Here is a 17,426-nt window from a genome sequence, read left to right as displayed (position 1 = left end):
AACAGTTGGATTCCATGATCTTATAGGTCTTCCCCAACCAAAATGATTCTGTGATTCTGTAATTCTATCCTCTGCCATTGTCATGCCAAATTGCATCTTCTGCTGGGGTTGCAGGATGTGCCCCATGGCACCAAAGTCCTTCTGCCAGGGCTGGGGCCAGCCTGGGGCACGGGGCGGTGTCCAGTGACCGGCTTCATCATCCAGACTTGCGGGTCCCCCAGGAGCCGGGGCTGCCCCCGCAGAGCTGCGGGCAGGGCGGGCAGGGTGCCGCAGCTTCATCTCCATCCAGCAATGCGACCCCGACGGGCAGAGCAGCCAGAGCTCCTGGGAACACTCTGGGGACGAGGCTGCGCCACAGGGATGAGCCCCACAGCATCATCACCATCCCAGCATACGGCCGTGAGATGAGGGTTCCCTCAATACAGCCCCATGCTGCCAGCACCCACAGCCTGCTGCACACAGCTGATGGAAGCTTGCCCCCAAATTGCTCTAATTTACTTCAAAGCTGATCCTGCTCGAGCGGGCAGAGGTGCGTGACAGTCCTGAGGGCTGGGACTGAACTGTTTCACCCCTCAGCTGCTCCTGCAGGAGGAAGGCAGGTGCCCCCATGCCTCCCCCAGAGCCAGCTCTGCCGCCTACACCCACGGCAGCTCATGTTCACCGCTAATAAAAAACAAAGCCTGTCGCAAGCCCACGAGTAAGAACAGAAGAAATTCAGCCAAGGGAGTCTGCTGAAGCGGGAGAGCCCAAAGTCTGGGTGGTGGAATCACAGAACAGTTTGTGTTGAAGGGCCCTTCCCAGCTCCCCAGTGCCCCCCCTGCCATGGGCAGGGACATCTGCACCAGCTCAGGCTGCTCAGAGCCCCGTCCAGCCTGGCCTGGGATGTCTCCAGGGATGGTTCATCCACCACCTCTCTGGCCAACCTGGGCCAGGCTCTCACCACCCTCAGGGCAACAATTAGTTCCTCATGTCCAGCCTCAATCTCCCTCCTTTAGTTTAAACCATCACCCCTTGTTCTATCACAACAGGTCCTGCTAAAAGTCTGTCCCCATCTTTCTTAGGAGCCCCTTTTAAGTCCAGAAAGGCCACAACAAGGTCTCCCTGGAGCTTCTCTTCTCCAGCTGAACCCCCCAGCTCTCTCAGCCTGTCCTCCAGCAGAGCTGTTCCAGCCTCGGATCATTCCTGTGGCTCCTCGGGCTCCTCCAAGCGATGGCCGTGGTGGGGAGCAGGCTGGGGAACGTGCCCAGCGCCACGCACGCAGACACCTCAGCTAATAATAATTTTGGGGAAGTACCCAGAAAAGAAACGAGCTGCGATGTGCACAGCTCAGCCCCCACAGACCCCCACCCAAGGCAGCACAGGGACTCACCCGTCTGGAAGAGGTTCAGCTCACACTCCAGGTAGTCAAACATCTCCACTGTCAGCTGAAAACTATGAGAAAGGGATGAGGATGGTTGGGAAGTGTCCCTGCAGCCATTCATGGGCCTCAACGTGTGCCAGGTGCCACCCCAGAGGGACGAGCGGCTGCTCCGGTGTGGATGCACCAGCCTTGCCCGGGCGCTCTGCCCACCCCCAGCACCATGGCAGGGTGGGGTGAAGCCGCAAGGTCCCGTCCCCAGCTCGGTGGTCCTGCTGGGGAGGGTGGGCAGCACCGTCCCACCCCCTCTCTCACTTTCTGCCCCTGCTCAGTGCTCACAAATTATTGACGTCGTTCTCTCCCGCCTCGTCCAGCTGCCGGTCGGACATCTGGAGATTGCCAGGGAAGCGGGGGTTCTGTGGGGAAACAGGAGTTGGAAAAGGGTTAAAGAGGACTTGGGGAACGGTTAAACAGGAGACAGAAAGGTTTTTGATGTCCACAGCTCTGGCAGCACCAGGGTGGCTGATCTGGCCGGTGGCTGTGGTGCAAGAGACTGGGACAGCTCTTCAGATACAGTGAGGGAGTGATGCCGGGGAGAGGGGGCTGACACCCGATCTGCTGAGCCCCGGTGGCCGCAGCAACCCCAATCCATGGCACCCGTATCCTCCTCAGCAAGACAAATCAGTTCTCCCTGCGCTCCTGGATATGGGGCCACCAGCATCGCAAGAGCTGGAGGGGAAAGAGTCCATAGCTGCTCTGGGGAGCAAAGCCTCTTAGAATCACAGAACAGTTTGGGTTGAAGGGACCTTAAACCTCCCCCAGTGCCCCCCCTGCCATGAGCAGGGACATCTGCACCAGCTCAGGGTGCTCAGAGCCCCGTCCAGCCTGGCCTGGGATGTCTCCAGGGATGGTTCAGCCACCACCTCTCTGGGTACCTGGGTCAGGCTCTCACCACACTAATACTCTTCAGGCTGCCCAGGTGTTTTGGGGAAGGTCCCGTCACAGCTCCAAACCAAATCCAGGTGACAGGTACAGCCCGGCTTCATAAAATAACCTCCTTCCAGCAGAGCTGGGAAAGAAAGGCGACGCCACAGGTACCAAACTACAGCTGGTCACTGTGAGGACGATGGCGCTCGAGGCCACACGGGGATGCGCTTGTGTGCCAGCCCACCATGACCTTCCACCGGCTCTGGGCAGCGTCCTATTACTTTAACACCACAAGCATATTCTCTTTTATTCTGTAAGAAAGCATCTGCCTAAATAATAGTTTCTATTGATCTGAGTGTGGCTTTCCGAGGCAGAACAGGACACGCTGCATCCCTGACAACAAACCGCTCCCCACGGCCCCAGCAGCCGGCACGGCACACGTGGAGCTGACCCAGAGCCTGCACAGCCTCTCCAGGCCAGGACCCGCCCGGCAGCGCTGCTCCACAGCCTGGAAACAGCTCCTGACCAAGGGGAAAACCCACCTGGGGTGGCTCCCTGGGATGCTCCCATGCACAGGAGCACCCTTGGCCCTGAGCTCAAAGGGGAGAGAGAATAAATGGATTTTGGTGACAGGCAGTGATTATTTTGAGCTGGGGAAGCACTGGGTGGGACAGGATGGGACATCATGCTGACTCCGGTCAGGACCACAGCATCCCCTGTGTGGAGATGTTTCACCAACCAAGGCAGAAGCCCCGGGAGCAGCGAGGCTGCTGGGGACCGAGAGGTTTGTTCTGTGCCACCTCGTCCCCATTTCCTGATCTTCCTGGTGAATCTAAGGTAAATTTCTGGTCTGTGATGAACTGGATGCTCACAAAGAAACCTTGAACTCCTGACTCTGCTGAAGTTCTGTTGAGAATAATTAAACTGTGCATGCTCAGCAGCGCTCAGATTAAGTCAATCATTATTTCCCCATTGATCCTGAATTCCCAGGCTGACTTGTTGCTCCCACTCCATTTTTCCTGCCCATATGAAAACCTTATTTTAGGAAGTGCTAGAGTGCCTTACACCCGAACTTCAGTCCCCAGCAAAGCGAGGTTTCTTTACTAATGTATTTAATTTCTCCTTTGCTCTGCTCATTGCACCAACAGGGACACCCTCAGCCCAAACTCCGGCATCCCCTTCCTGCATCCATGGTGACGAAGAGAAGCCAGCCTCCAATGCAGGGTTTTCTGGGGGATTTACACCTCAATCCCCCCAAACTGGGGGTCTGTTACTGTTTCTTGTAGCTGCCCGCTGAGGATGGGCCCTGGCAGCCCGGGACATGTTCCAGGATTGGTCGCGACAGAGGAGAGGACCCTCGGGGGTGACAGCCCCTGTCCTGCCACCTTTGTCACCCCAGCGCCCCATCACCCACCCCTTGCTGTGCCCATGGGGAGGGTCCGATGCTCACCTTGGTGTGGAACTCCATCTTGGTTCTCAGCAGTTTGAGGTAGATGCTGCAGAGTTGCCCGTAGCCCTCGCTCAGGTGGCCCTGGGGACACCAAAAAGCTGGTGAGACCCAGGGTGGGTTGTGACAAAGGCTTCTCCCCCTGCAGCGCAAGCGATTCCCTCCTCATCTCCCCCCAAACCAGCCAAAACGCTCTTCGCTAACACAGAGGCTGCGGACTGGCTTGCAGTGAATGTGCCAGAAGGATCTGGTTAAGACCTTTTCAATGCTGCATTTGGCCCTCAGAGCTGAGTTTAATCATTTTGGTTGGAAAAGCCCCTCAAGATCATCGAGTCCAACCATAACCCACCCCTGGCACTGCCCCATGTCCTGAGAACCTCATGTCCGTCTGTCCAGCCCTCCAGGGATGGTGACTCCAGCACTGCCCTGGGCAGCCTGTTCCAATGCCCCACAGCCCTTTGGGGAAGAAATTGTTCCCAGATCCAACCTCACCCTCCCCTGGCGCAACTTGAGGCCGTTTCCTCTGCTCCTGGCGCTTGTTCCTGGGGAGCAGAGCCCGACCCCCCTGGCTCCAAGCTCCTTTCAGGCAGGTCAGAGATCAGAAGGTCTCCCCTCAGCTCCTGTTCTCCAGCTGAACCCCCCAGGTCCCTCAGCCTCCATCACACTTGTGCTCCAGCCCCTCACCAGCTCCGTTCCCTTCTCTGCACTCTCTCTAGTGCCTCAATGTCCTTCTTACGATGAGGGGCCTAAAACTCAAGGTATTCAAGGTACAGCCTCACCAGTGCCCAGTACAGTAGCACAATCACTTGTCTAGTCCTGCTGGCCACACTATTCCTGGTACTAGCCAGGATCCTTTTTGGTCACCTGGGCACATGCTGGCTCATGTTCAGCCACTGTCACCAACACCCCCCATATGCCCTCTCTGCCAGTCACTTTCCAGCCGCTCTTCCCCAGCCTGCAGTGTTCATGGGGTTGTTGTGACCCAAGCACAGGACCCGGCACTTGGCCTTGTTGACCCTCAGACAACTGGCCTGAGCCCACTGATCCAGCTGCTCCAGACCCCTCTGCATGGCCTTCCCACCCTCCAGCAGATCAACACTCCCATCCAATCTGGTGTCATCTGCAAACACACTCAGGGTGCACTCGATCCCCTCATCCAGATAATGGATGAAGAGATTAAACAGAACTGGCACCAATACTGAGCCCTGGGGACACCACTCGTGACCGGCCACCAGCTGGGTTTGGCTCCGTTCACTGCAACTCTTTGCACCCAGCCAGTTCTTTACCCATCACAGATACACCATCCAGACCATGAGCTGCAGCTTCTCCAGGAGATGTCATGGGATACGGTGTCACAGGCTTCACTGAAGTCTAAGTAAACACCATCTACAGCCTTTCCCTTATCTACTAGTTGTGTCAACTTTGCAGAGAAGGAGATCAGATACAGGACCTGCCTTTCATAAACCCAGGTTTTGCCATAAAATAGGAAGACAGCATTTGATTTTGGTGGGATATTGAACACAAGCAGCAGTCCCAGCCCGGGGAGGTCACAGCAGCCACAGCTGAGCATCTGCTCAGCCCTCAGAACCCAGATCCTCCCGGATGAGACCACGGTCCAAACCAACACCCGGGCCTGGCCGGGCACCGGGTGCTGCTGAGGGACCCCCGGGGTGTCCCTCATCCACTCCCAGTGTCCCTCAGCCACTTACCCACATCCTGCTCATGTCGCTCAGCTCATTCTTGTATCTCACGGAGTCTTTCAGCACCTGGAGGGAGGAGGATGAGGATAAGCAGGCAGTGGGCAGCACACCAGGGCAAGGTGTTGCCATATGCAGCACCGTCAATCGGGATAAGGAATGGGAGATCTGGGTGCTTTCCCAGCCCCGCAGCCCACTGCGGGTGGCATCACCCCCAGCCCCAGGGTGCCCCAGTTTCCCCATCCGCAAACGGGACTGGAGGATCCCGGCTGGCAGCTCCTGCACCGACACCAACGCCCTGTGCCAGGGAGTTTCCTCTGGCACCGGGGGCTGTAGTGTGGGCGTGTGTGTAGAAGTGGGGGGATCCTCACGCAGACCCCCCAGGAGGGAACCGACCCACCAGCACCTCCCACCACCCCATGCACTGCGGGGACAGGATTTGGCCCCACTCACGTTGGAGTGGCCATCCCGGAGGAGTTTGTGGAAGACGTGGCAGAACTTCCAGCAGAGCACAGCGTTGCCCGACAGCGGCAGCCGGTTCACCACCGACCAGAAGGTCTGTGCCCCCTTCTCGTGGTGCGTGCCCAGGATGCACGGTGGGGGCCGGTCAAGGAAATGCTCCTCTCCCCTTCGGCGGTGATGGAGATTGGCCCCCGAACCCGGCTGGTACCCACAGAGGGGAGCTGGGCCACCGCAGGGAGCTGATGAGCTGCCAAGCCCGGGCACACACTGTCCCCAGGGGTGGCACATGCTGTCCCCTCTCCTCCAGCCCCACTCCACTGCTTGGGAACACCGTGGTGGGCTCAGGGCTGGGGCTGTGTCTCCACCAAGCCCCCCTGGCCGTGATAGTGGGGGTCTGCTCCTCACGGCAGCATGCTCACGAGCACCTTTGGGGATCAGGCACCCTCCTCCCAGGGCAGACAACCGGCTGCGGGCGTCTGTCCCTTGCAGGGGATGGCAGCGCCGAGAGCACAAGGCTGGGCAGCCACCCACAGGCAAAGGTGCAGCAGGAGGAGCCGGGACCCCGCGCTGTGCTGGAAAAACTCCAAACATCACCGAGGGCCCCCAGGGTCCCATCCAGCCCCCTCCAGCACTGGCTCAGCTGTGCCAGCACCTCTCCCCACGCATCCCCTCGCCGCTGCCCCTTTTCCAGCCCCGCTCCCACGCTCGCTTGTCCCGCGGCCAACTTTGGGAAGGATATTTCTGGCATGTTTCTCCTTGACAGCCACTTCCTGCGCATTAATGGCCTTATTGATGCTGACGGTCTGCAAGAGAGAAGTGCGGGGGGGTGAGATGGGACGGGCTCCGGCTCCCCCTCAGTCCCCCCTCGTCCCCAGGGACCCCCCGGCTCTGCCGGCACCTGTCGCTGGCTGGGTCCCATTCAGGTCCCCAGCCCCTGCCTGTGCCAGCTGGATGCCACCCGGTGCCGGATGCCTTTCTGGGATGGGGTTGGCATCCGTGTCATTCAGCTGCTGCCAGGATTCATTTACTCAACATAATAACGATGCAATTAAAGCAGGGACCACAAAGGACCCTCTCCTGCCCTCAGTTCACGGGGAACATTTGGTGGCTCTGCTCTTGGGGGTGCTGAGCGCAGAGGGTGTTTTGGGGGGCACAGGACGGTGAGGCCGAGTGGAGCAGGACCAGGGCTGCCCGCGCTGTGTGGTGGCAAAGGACACAACCCGGCTTCATCAGCACCGAAGTGGAGCAGCAGCTCTGGGATTGCTGCTGTTCTGCCCCAGCACCCCGGCTGGACACGGCCCCGGCTGTGGGACCAGAGGGGCAGGACATGGACCCACTGTCGTGGTGCACAGAGCTGCCCTGGCTGCACCCACTGCCACCTCCGCACCCACCACAACCAGCACATCTCGGCTCGGCCACATCCAGCCACGGCACAGCCGGTCCCGTTGCCCTGAGCTCCCCGGCCCCGCTGGAAGCCACACAAGCCTCCCGCGGGCAGGCAGGGCCGCAGGCGGTGTCCCCTGCCCAGGGCTGCAGGCGGTGTCCCCTGCCCAGGGCCGCAGGCGGTGTCCCCTGCCCAGGGCCGCAGGCGGTGTCCCCTGCCCAGGGCCGCAGGCGGTGTCCCCTGCCCAGGGCTGCAGGCGGCGTCCCCTGCCCATGGCCGCAGGCGGTGTCCCCTGCCCATGGCCGCAGGAGGTGTCCCCTGCCCATGGCCGCAGGCGGTGTCCCCTGCCCATGGCCGCAGGCGGTGTCCCCTGCCCATGGCCGCAGGAGGTGTCCCCTGCCCAGGGCCGCAGGCGGTGTCCCCTGCCCAGGGCTGCAGGCGGCGTCCCCTGCCCAGGGCCGCAGGCGGTGTCCCCTGCCCAGAGCCGCAGGCGGTGTCCCCTGCCCAGGGCCGCAGGAGGTGTCCCCTGCCCGCCAGCTGCCCAGACTCACAGCGCCGGTGTCGGGACCCCGGGAAGCCCTGCTGGGCAGTGGCCGCTCCATGGAGCCTCTGGAGAGGCAGCGGCAGCTGTTGGAAGCGTTGGCTGGGCAGGGTTTTTAACCCTATCCCGTTGCTGCCCCGCAGGGAGCGGTGCCTGCAGTGGGGGACACCGCGGCTGATTCTGCTTGGCTGCAGCTCAGGGGAAGTGCAGCGATGTTGGCCCAGTGTCACCCCGAGCTCCTGCGTCCCTTGTGGTGATGCTGAGCGCTTGCCCAGCACCTGTTCCACGAGGATCCCACTGCCGAGGGAAGAAACTGTCTGGCTCAGCATGGCCAGAAGCAGCTAATAACTGATATAAACCAATTAAAGCAGTGGGATTAATCCAGGCACCTTCCTACTGCAATCCTTCTTGCACCCCCATGTGCTGCCCTTTCCCAAGGCGGCTCCATCACGACAGACCCCAATGACTCTGTGCTGAGCGGGGCTGGGGGGCCTCACTCATCCTGGTGCTTGTTCCTGGGGAGCAGAGCCCGACTCCCCTGGCTCCAAGCTCCTTTCAGGCAGTTCAGAGATCAGAAGGTCTCCCCTCAGCTCCTGTTCTCCAGGTTGAACCCCACACGTCCCATCTTGAAATGAGGGTCCTGGACCACACAGAAAAAGCCAAGCGCAAAGCCAGAGCTGGCACGTGGGAGCTCGTGGCCAGCGGCAGGATGGGGACACTGTGGGACGTGTCCCTTGTCCTTGAGAGACCCGGCAGGGTGGTCTCCAGCGGGAAGCGGCGCCAGCGAAAGCTGGAAATGGAGCTCCCAGTTTAACCACTGCTTCCTGATGGCTGTTCCTGGCAAAGCAAGGACACGTTTTTCCAAGTGAAGCGTCTCCCTGTGACCCCCCCAGAGTGGGGAAACACGGGGTGGGTGACAGGGTCTGGCAGTTCTGGCTCTGCCTCCAGGACCCTCCGTCCCGCTGCCCCCGCTCTGTTTGAAGCAGATGTGATGTCCATGTGGACCAGGGATGTTTGTCCGAGGAGCGCAGGGCAGCAGCGAGGGACCAAGGCTGCAGGTGTCACCTCCAGCGGACCAGCAGGGTCAGGGAGGGTGACAGCGGCCAAGTTTTGGCTGCAAGACTGAGCCAAGGAGGAGGGAAACAAGGGAAATTTGGGGCTGCCTTGAAAGAAAGCTCAGACCTCTGTGCCACGGAGATGCTTTTCACCCCAACCCAGCGGGTGCTGCTCCAACTGCTGCCTGGCACCCATAGCTGAAAGTTATTTTAATTTTCATTTAATTACGAGCTTCTACACTGCAAGGGCTGTTTCCCACTCACCAGCCCATGCATGTCCTCAGCAGCGCTGCTGGCCCAGCTCTGTTTTCTGGCTGATGAGGGGATGTCAGCCCCCAGCCCCTGACCCCACGCAGGTGCCACCCCCATGCCGGGAGCCGGGCAGGGGACCTTGGGGGCGGAGGGGGCAGCCGGGTCCTTCGTCCAGCCCCACACCCCACACCCCACACCCCACACCCCGCTGCCGGGAAAGGAAACCCGGGCGCTTCCTCTTGTGCAACGCCAGAGGCAGCGGGGCCGGAGGGAAGAGGCCAGCGGGGCCCCGTTTGCACAACCGGGGCTGCAAGGGGGTGACACTGCCACACTGTGCCCCCCCCGGGCAGTGCCATGGGGCTGGGGTGTGGGGCAGAGCCCAGTGGAGCAGCACCCGCGGCAGGGCTGGGCAGGCAGCACCCTGAGCACTGCACAAACCATAACGCTGCAAGAGCTGGTGACCACGGCACAAACCATAACGCTGCAAGCACTGGTGACCACGGCACAAACCATAACGCTGCAAGTGCTGGTGACCACGGCACAAACCATAACACTGCAAGAGCTGGTGACCACGGCACAAACCATAACGCTGCAAGTGCTGGTGACCACGGCAGAAACCATAATGCTGCAAGCACTGGTGACCACGGCACAAACCATAACGCTGCAAGCACTGGTGACCACGGCACAAACCAGTAGTGCTGCAAGCACTGGTGACCACTGCACAAACCAGTAGTGCTGCAAGCACTGGTGACCGTGGCACAAACCAGTAACGCTGCAAGCACTGGTGACCGCTGCACAAACCAGTAGTGCTGCAAGCACTGGTGACCACGGCACAAACCAGTAACGCTGCAAGCACTGGTGACCGTGGCACAAACCAGTAACGCTGCAAGCACTGGTGACCGTGGCACAAACCAGTAGCGCTGCAAGCACTGGTGACCGCGGCACAAACCAGTAGCGCTGCAAGCACTGGTGACCGTGGCACAAACCAGTAACGTTGCAAGCACTGGTGACCGTGGCACAAACCAGTAACGCTGCAAGCACTGGTGACCACTGCACAAACCAGTAACGCTGCAAGCACTGGTGACCGCGGCACAAACCAGTAGCGCTGCAAGCACTGGTGACCGTGGCACAAACCAGTAACGCTGCAAGCACTGGTGACCGCGGCACAAACCAGTAACGCTGCAAGCACTGGTGACCGTGGCACAAACCAGTAACGCTGCAAGCACTGGTGACCATTACACACGGGTAACATTTCAAGCACTTGCGGAGTGGGTGAGGAATCCCCACTGCCACAGATGGGGAAAGGCTCAGGTCACTTAGGAGAGGAGCACACAGACTACACAGGGACAATCCAACCTCATATCTGTCCCACAGCACCGGGACCTGCTTGAGCGGCTTCTCCTCCCCCTGGGGGTCCCCAGGAACCCCTGCAAGGTGTTTTCCTCTGCCCTGACCCACCACTGCAGCCCTGTCCTGGGGGAATTTCGCACCGTTCCCGCGGGTTTCTGGCAATCCCGCTGGTAAGGAGAGCTGGACCACGACCCACAGGACCCCACGACGCCCGACCTCACAGGGAGATGCTACACCAGGGTGACCTCCAGATCGTGGGTCATGTCAAATAAACACACCCCTCTGGGTGCACAACTGTGGGTTCAACAGGGACAGAGGAGCCCAAAACTGCACAGGGGGACCCAGGACAGAGCAATAGAGGCTTTTTGAGCACCGAGAAACACTTCCCTCTTCCACAGGCACATTGCACACCCTCATCCCCAGACAGATCTCCCCAAATCCCGCTCTCAGCCTCCTCGGAATCTCAAATCGCCCGTTCAGGGAAGAGCCGAGCTCAGCCCAGGAGCTGCACGGCACCTTCCCGCTCCTTTCATTTCCAAAAGGAAATGAGTGTTGATTAAAGAATCCAGAGCTATTGCAAATTATTTGGAGAAACTGAGTAAGTCGCAGCGCAAATCCTCTTAGTAATGCTCCCTCATTTCTCCTTAATTCCTTTCTATAAATGGAGAGCTGGGACGGAGCATACCTCCGGAAAACCGCGCAAGACACGGGGGCTCCGGGGGAAGTGAGCGAGGAGGGAGACCTGACTACAGCAAGCCTGGAAAAAAATCCATGAGCTTAATTAAAATGCAAATCCCAGCCTAGCAAAGCTTCACTCTGGCCCCGGAGCTGTGCAGGACACGGGGGTGCAGGCGAGCTTTTCGGAAGGCACGTCTCTCTTTAAATATCGCTCACCGACAGCAGCTAAAAGCAAATCACAGCCAGAGCTGCCTGGATAACACTGGGGGTGCTTAATGCCCGTCCAGGGTTGGGCGAGAGCCCCTGGGGAGAGCTGGGGGGCTGGGGTCCCCCCTCCACCGTGTGCCCAGCGCCTTCGGCAGCACCGGGAACCAGCACCGGGATCCAGCACGGCCTCGTGCCGCGGCGGGGACGGGACGGCAGACAGGCAGTGCGGTGAGCCCCGCGCACCATGGACGTGAGGCCACGTAAAGGGTCAGGATGCTCAGCACAAATGGGGTAACTTATAGTCTTCCTGCTCAGTACTAAATGCTGCTTTTGAATGGGGAGTGAGAGGAGACATTAAAAACACCATCCTTATCATCTAATCCGGGCTATTTGGCTGCATCTGCTGCTGGATCCATGAGTTTGGAAAGACAGTGTTGCTGTCATGGCTGGGTACACACCGGAGCCGCTCTGGGGATGAAGGACCTTGAGGGGGGCTGTGGGAGCATCTCCCCAAAGGTAATGCTGCTCTTCTCGGCTCCTGCTCCCACTAGATGAGAAATAATCCCCCAAACGCACAAATCTCAGATTTCCCTTCCCATCTTGCCCCACAGCCTGTCCTGCTGCCTGCCCTGTGACACATGGGACACCCAAAACAGTCACTGGGAAGATGGCCATGAGCTCCGCAAGCATCCGATGGCATCACCATGAAGCTCCTCTTGGCAGAGATCTGCCCTGGCATCGCCGCCTCTGGCTCTGCTCTGCTCTGCCGAGCCTGGGAGGACAATGACTTCAGATCCATGTCGCGCTTGGTCTGTGCCACATCAGCCCCCTCCGGCACACGGCGAATCCCGCTGAGAGCAATGGAGAAGCTGTTCCAGCACACATGGGGCTTCCAGGGGAGAAACCAAGAGGTGTCAGGGGCCAGGAAGGGGTGATGTGATGTCCAGAGGTCTCCACCCCACCAGGAGACACCAAGAGGGTGGCAGCTGCCATCCAGCTCCCACCGAGGCCTTTGCCTCGTCAGCTCTATCAGCATTATCATGGTAAAAAATTAGAATAACTTGAAGGGTACACATTTTGAGTGTGTCTGAACAGACCACCCCAGCAGCCCCCGACTGCTCCAAGGGCAGCAAGGTGGCATCAAAGCAGAGGTCGGGATCCATAGGGTGACGTGCCCAGGAGCTGCCTGTGAGAGGACTGAACCCACCGCTGCTCCAGCCTTTCCAGAGCCCCCAGCGAAAATCATGAGCTCAGCACCATCACCAGAGTGGGGGCAGGATGGGACAGCGTGATCCAACCGCTTCTGCACCCTCGAGGCAAGCAAAGGGAAAGAAGAAGACAACCACCCAACCGACTTGTGTTGGGTCCCAGGGACTCCAGTGAGACACCTGATGCCAGGAGCGGGGAGCCGGGCTGGTCACCAGTGGCTGGAAGGATTTGGTTCCACCAGTCCCGGAGACAAGAGCTTGTTATGCAGAACACATCACTGCTCACCATCGGGGACCAGCACCCAAACAGGTGGGCCAGCAGATTTCTCCAGCGCCATAAACAATTTGTGCAGATTAATTACTTGGACGTGGGCTTTTTTAAATCCAGTTTTAGGAATAAGGACTTATCCAATACACAGATAAACCTTTGGAAAAAAAGGAGACAGCAAGGAAACTGATTTTGGGGAGAACACCTGGCAAAAAGTGAAGCTCCAGAAGAAACCAGAGCTCACCAATGACCATTGGGGAAGCTCACACCAGAAAACTCGGATCTGTTTGAAGCCTCTGGATGAAGTAACAGTCAAAAGAGAAGCCAGAGACACTGCAGAAGAGCTTGGGGGTGCTGTGGTCAGAGAGCTTGGGGGTGCTCTGGTCACCTCCAGTACGAGTCCAGGCTCCCATTGCCAGGTGCTTCCAACCCACCACAACCAGAGCCCAGGACGAGGGGCCGGATCCGAGACAGGGCAGAAACCCAGGAGGCTCCCCAGGACCCCCACAGTCCTCCACAGCTGCTCCCCACAAAAACACTCCGTACTCTTCTCATTTAATCAGTGATATGGGCACAACATCACTCGTGCTCCACGTTCCCAGCCAGCTCAGCCATGGCCGGAGTGTTTCCCGTGAGCTGTCGCTTCAGCCAGGCTTTCAGTTTTAAGCAGGGATTTTAAGCTAAAATAATCTCCTCCAGCAGCGGTGATTTCTATCTAGGGATGGAGGAGGGCTGTGTCTTCCAGGCTGGGTGGTTCAGCAAGGGGTTTCACCAAATTCAAATATCCCTGATATCCTCCAGATCATCCCAACCAGAGTCTTCTGCTTCCCAGCAAATTCAAATCTTTTGGCATTTTTTGGAATGGGAGGAAATAACGGAGCGAGGATGAAGGATGCAGGGAGCAGACAGGCAGGAGCTCATCTCCAGATGTGCACTTCAGCCATCAGGTGCCATCCTGGGACCCACCTTGCTTGGGAGCTTCTACCCCGGCTGGGAACACCCGGGTGCGTATCGCCCTGCCGAGGCGCTGCCGAATCCAGTGGAGCCGGGATGGCCCCGGGATGCGGAGCCCGGCAGTGCCGGCGCAGCGCTGCTGGAAATCCTGCCGTGCAACAGCTCCCACTGAGCAGCACCACCCGCAGCAGGATGGGGTGTCCTCCACCCATTATCGGAGCGGGATGGGGTGTCCTCCACCTGTTACCCCTCCCAGTGTTCGGATCCTGACACGGAGCCAAGAGCAGCCAGGACCATACGGGCTCCACGTTGCACCCGAGGGACCTTCCCCACCCGTAACCCGGCTCTGCCGGAGCACCGTGTAAAGCAAGATCCCTCTTCCCAGGTGAGCAGCGCAGGGGATGAACACACCTCCCTGCAGGAATGGATCCTAAAAACCCACTTTCCACCTCAAACCTGTTTCCAGCCCCCATGCCCGGGGCTGCTCCAAGGGGCCGAAGGGGCTGTGACAGCAGCATCACACGTGGGGACACGGGGACGTGGGGACACGGGTGCTCGTGGCAGCACCTGAACCCCGTGGACTCAAAGACTGGGGGAAAGCGAGTTAAAAGGGGTGGGTGGGAGCAAATCCCGACCCAGGCTGCAGCATCACGGGGGGAGACCGGGTTTAACGGCGAGGATGAGCCGTAGGGAGGGGGCGCACGGCCCCTGCTGCCACCCCAAACCCACCCCGGGTTCCTCCTGATTTTCCACCGGGAGACACCGACACCCGGGGGTTTGCGAACACCCCCAACTTCCCTGGGAAGGAGTTTCGCTGGGCGCAAACCCCCGTTGCAGGGACACCCCGGGGTGCCGCGCTGCTGGGGGGTTCCCGGGGGGGATCCCCGGTGGGGGGGTGCGGGGATCCCCGGGGCCGCGCACTTACCACCTTGCCCAGCTCCATGGCGGGGGTGCGGGGCGGGGCGGGCTCGGTGCGGGCTCAGCGCGGCGCGGCGGCGCCCATGGCGGCGGCCCCGCGGGCGGCGGCGCTGGAAGGTTCTGCCGGGCGGCGGCGGCGCCGGAGCCGATGGGGGGGGGTGGTGCGCGCACCCGCGCACGGGCGCGCTCCCGCGAGGGGCGGCACAGCCGGGTTGGGGGGGTGAGGGGGAGCCGCGCGCCGCCGGAATAACAAAGGAGCCCCGCGGGTGCGCGCGTGAGGGTGGGCGCGCCCCCGCAGAAGCGGCCGCTCAGCGGCGCGGGGTCGGGCGGAGCGGAGCGGGAGGGGATGGCGGGGGCACGGCGGGACCGACCCCTCTGCGCCCCGTCACAGCCCTGCCCGGCCCCCCGCACACCCCCTGCTGACCCCCTGCCCGAGCCCCTGCCCCATTGCACACCCCTGCTGACACCCTGACCCACTGCCTGACCTCCTGCCCCAGCCCCTGTGCCACCTGCAGCCTTCTGCTCCATCCCTTGCCCCCTGCCCCATGTCCTGCCCCCTGTCCCATCCCTTGCCCCATCTCCTGCCGCTGCCCCATCTCTGTGCCTGGCAAGAAGCTGCACCTGTGGGTTTGGCCGCTGACCTGCACAGGTTTCCCTCGCACAGGAGCCCACTTGGCTGTAGCAATCTCAGTTCCAACAACAAAAGAAAATAAACAGGTGTGGTAAATGGGTCCCCTGACCTCAGTCCCCCATCTGCGGACACACAGGGGTTGTCACCCCGCTGCGGGACAGGCAAACACCCAGGCAGGACTATCCTGTTTTTTCCAGTGCTCAAGAAGCACTTTTAAAATCTTCTGATGAAAGAAACTCAGACAATTCTTCTACTGTTCTACAAATCCCCTCAAAGCAACCCGAAAGCAGGGAGGAGGAAAAGCTTCGCAGCTGCCCCTCGGCTGGAGCTTCACAGCCCTAAGGAAAAACTGCTCCTGCGGTGCTGGCCCTGGCCGAACACACTAATCCCCGGGATTACTAAGTCTAGTCACGGCTCAGCCACTTACTCCAGGATGGTGACTTGGCCACTCTTAATAAGATAATAAGATCTCACATCCCTGCGGGGACCTGTGAGGATGGAGCGCTGACATCCCTGCGCCCTGTCAGCACCCAGCGCTGCACCCACCACTGATCCCAGCCTGGGGGCAGCTTTTGAGGTCAAGCCCCACATTGTGTTTTCCTTGGGTGGCTGCTAAAGCCTCTGCTGCAATTCCTGGGACAGATGGATGGACGGACGCACCGCTCAGGAGCACTGCAGGGACACAGCTCGGCCATTTGTGTGCTGGACCAAATGTGTTTTGCTGGACCAGATGGTTTCAAGCAGCAGCCAAATTCCTCTGGGAGCAGAGTCTGGTCCCTGCCCTGAGACTGGGGTGAGCACGGGGCAGCGCGTGGGGTGTGGGTACCTGCCCCAATTGTGGGCACCTGTCCCCATCACAGATAGAATCACAGAATCATTTTGGTTGGAAAAGACCCTCACAATCGTCAAGTCCAACCATAACCCACCCCTGGCACTGCCCCATGTCCTGAGAACCTCATGTCCGTCTGTCCAGCCCTCCAGGGATGGTGACTCCAGCACTGCCCTGGGCAGCCTGTTCCAATGCCCCACAGCCCTTTGGGGAAGAAATTGTTCCCCAGATCCAACCTCACCCTCCCCTGGCGCAACTTGAGGCTGTTTCCTCTCATCCTGTCACTTACTACTCGGGAGAAACACAACAGGGCTCGACAGCCCTGATCACAACAGGCAGGAATGGGCTCTGCCGCACTGGCACAGCACCAACCCCGGCATCCCTGGGACAGGGTGCCCTGGACCCAAAAGCAGAGGGGACAAACCCAGATTCGAGCACTGTGGCCAGGAAGGGACAACGGGGTTTGTGCCCTCGCCATGGTGAAGCCCCCGGTGAGCGATTCCCAACCATGAGCCTGGGGCGGAAAGTGGGAGTTTGGGTCCTGCCGTGCCACCCAGCCGCCAGCATGGCGGTCCCCTGGCTTAATGGGATCCTGGAATTAATTAATTCAGCCTTAGCTGGGCTTAGAGCTGCTCTGAACCTGATGCCACAACCGCTGCTGCCTTGCTGTCCCGGGATGTGATCCACGCCTCCCAGCGCAGCATCTCCAGGGGCCACAGCCCTGCAATTAGCTCTTGGCCACCAGGTTTTAATGCCTCATTTGCACAAAGAGACCTTACGGCAGGTTTGCAAAGAGCACACCCAGCCAGGCACAGCCCAAAACAAAGAGCATCCTCTGGAGCAAAACCCAATCCCTCCCCTGCACACGAATAGGATGAATGTGACTTTTCCTATGATGCCACCTGCATGGATCCATCCTTTAGCCATATTTACTGGTGACACCCTGTAATGCCATCGAATGCTGTGTGCAGCCAGGCCAAGCTGCCCCCCACATGCTCCACCTCCCACCCGCAGGCTTTCTGCTCCCAGCATCCCTCCTTAATCCCACCAATTAAGTCCGCTCGCCACCATTAACCTTATATTTCAACATCAAGCTTTCATGCAAGCTCAGCCGTGAATCAAACACCTCAGCTGGTGCTAAAGCTGGTTTAGACAGAAGATAATCATTGGCGTTATCGATGATGTCCTGTGGATGAGGCAGAGCCAGGACAGGCTCATGGCACGGCCACCACCGCCGCGTGGCTCCTCGTGGCTGAGCTGC

The 17,426-nt window shown here is 59.7% G+C and overlaps 1 protein-coding gene across 1 annotated transcript in view; it reads right to left on the bottom strand.

Moving 5' to 3' along the window:
* HIP1 (huntingtin interacting protein 1) overlaps positions 1 to 17,426 on the bottom strand; it is a 51,734-nt gene that overhangs the window by 15,743 nt on the left and 18,565 nt on the right. The window contains exons 2-7 of the mRNA XM_080356930.1: positions 6,630 to 6,693; positions 5,882 to 6,024; positions 5,441 to 5,497; positions 3,735 to 3,815; positions 1,697 to 1,773; positions 1,370 to 1,431 (exon numbers count right to left, since the gene is read on the bottom strand). Of these exons, the coding sequence (XP_080213056.1) occupies positions 1,370 to 1,431; positions 1,697 to 1,773; positions 3,735 to 3,815; positions 5,441 to 5,497; positions 5,882 to 6,024; positions 6,630 to 6,693 (484 nt within the window). The remainder of the gene's footprint in view (positions 1 to 1,369; positions 1,432 to 1,696; positions 1,774 to 3,734; positions 3,816 to 5,440; positions 5,498 to 5,881; positions 6,025 to 6,629; positions 6,694 to 17,426) is intronic.

Source organism: Nesoenas mayeri (assembly GCF_963082525.1).
Source record: "Nesoenas mayeri genome assembly, chromosome: 20".
In the NCBI taxonomy this organism is placed as follows: Eukaryota; Metazoa; Chordata; class Aves; order Columbiformes; family Columbidae; genus Nesoenas; species Nesoenas mayeri.
Note: the sequence above shows the minus strand (reverse complement) of the source record. Positions and strands in the feature narration are given on the sequence as shown.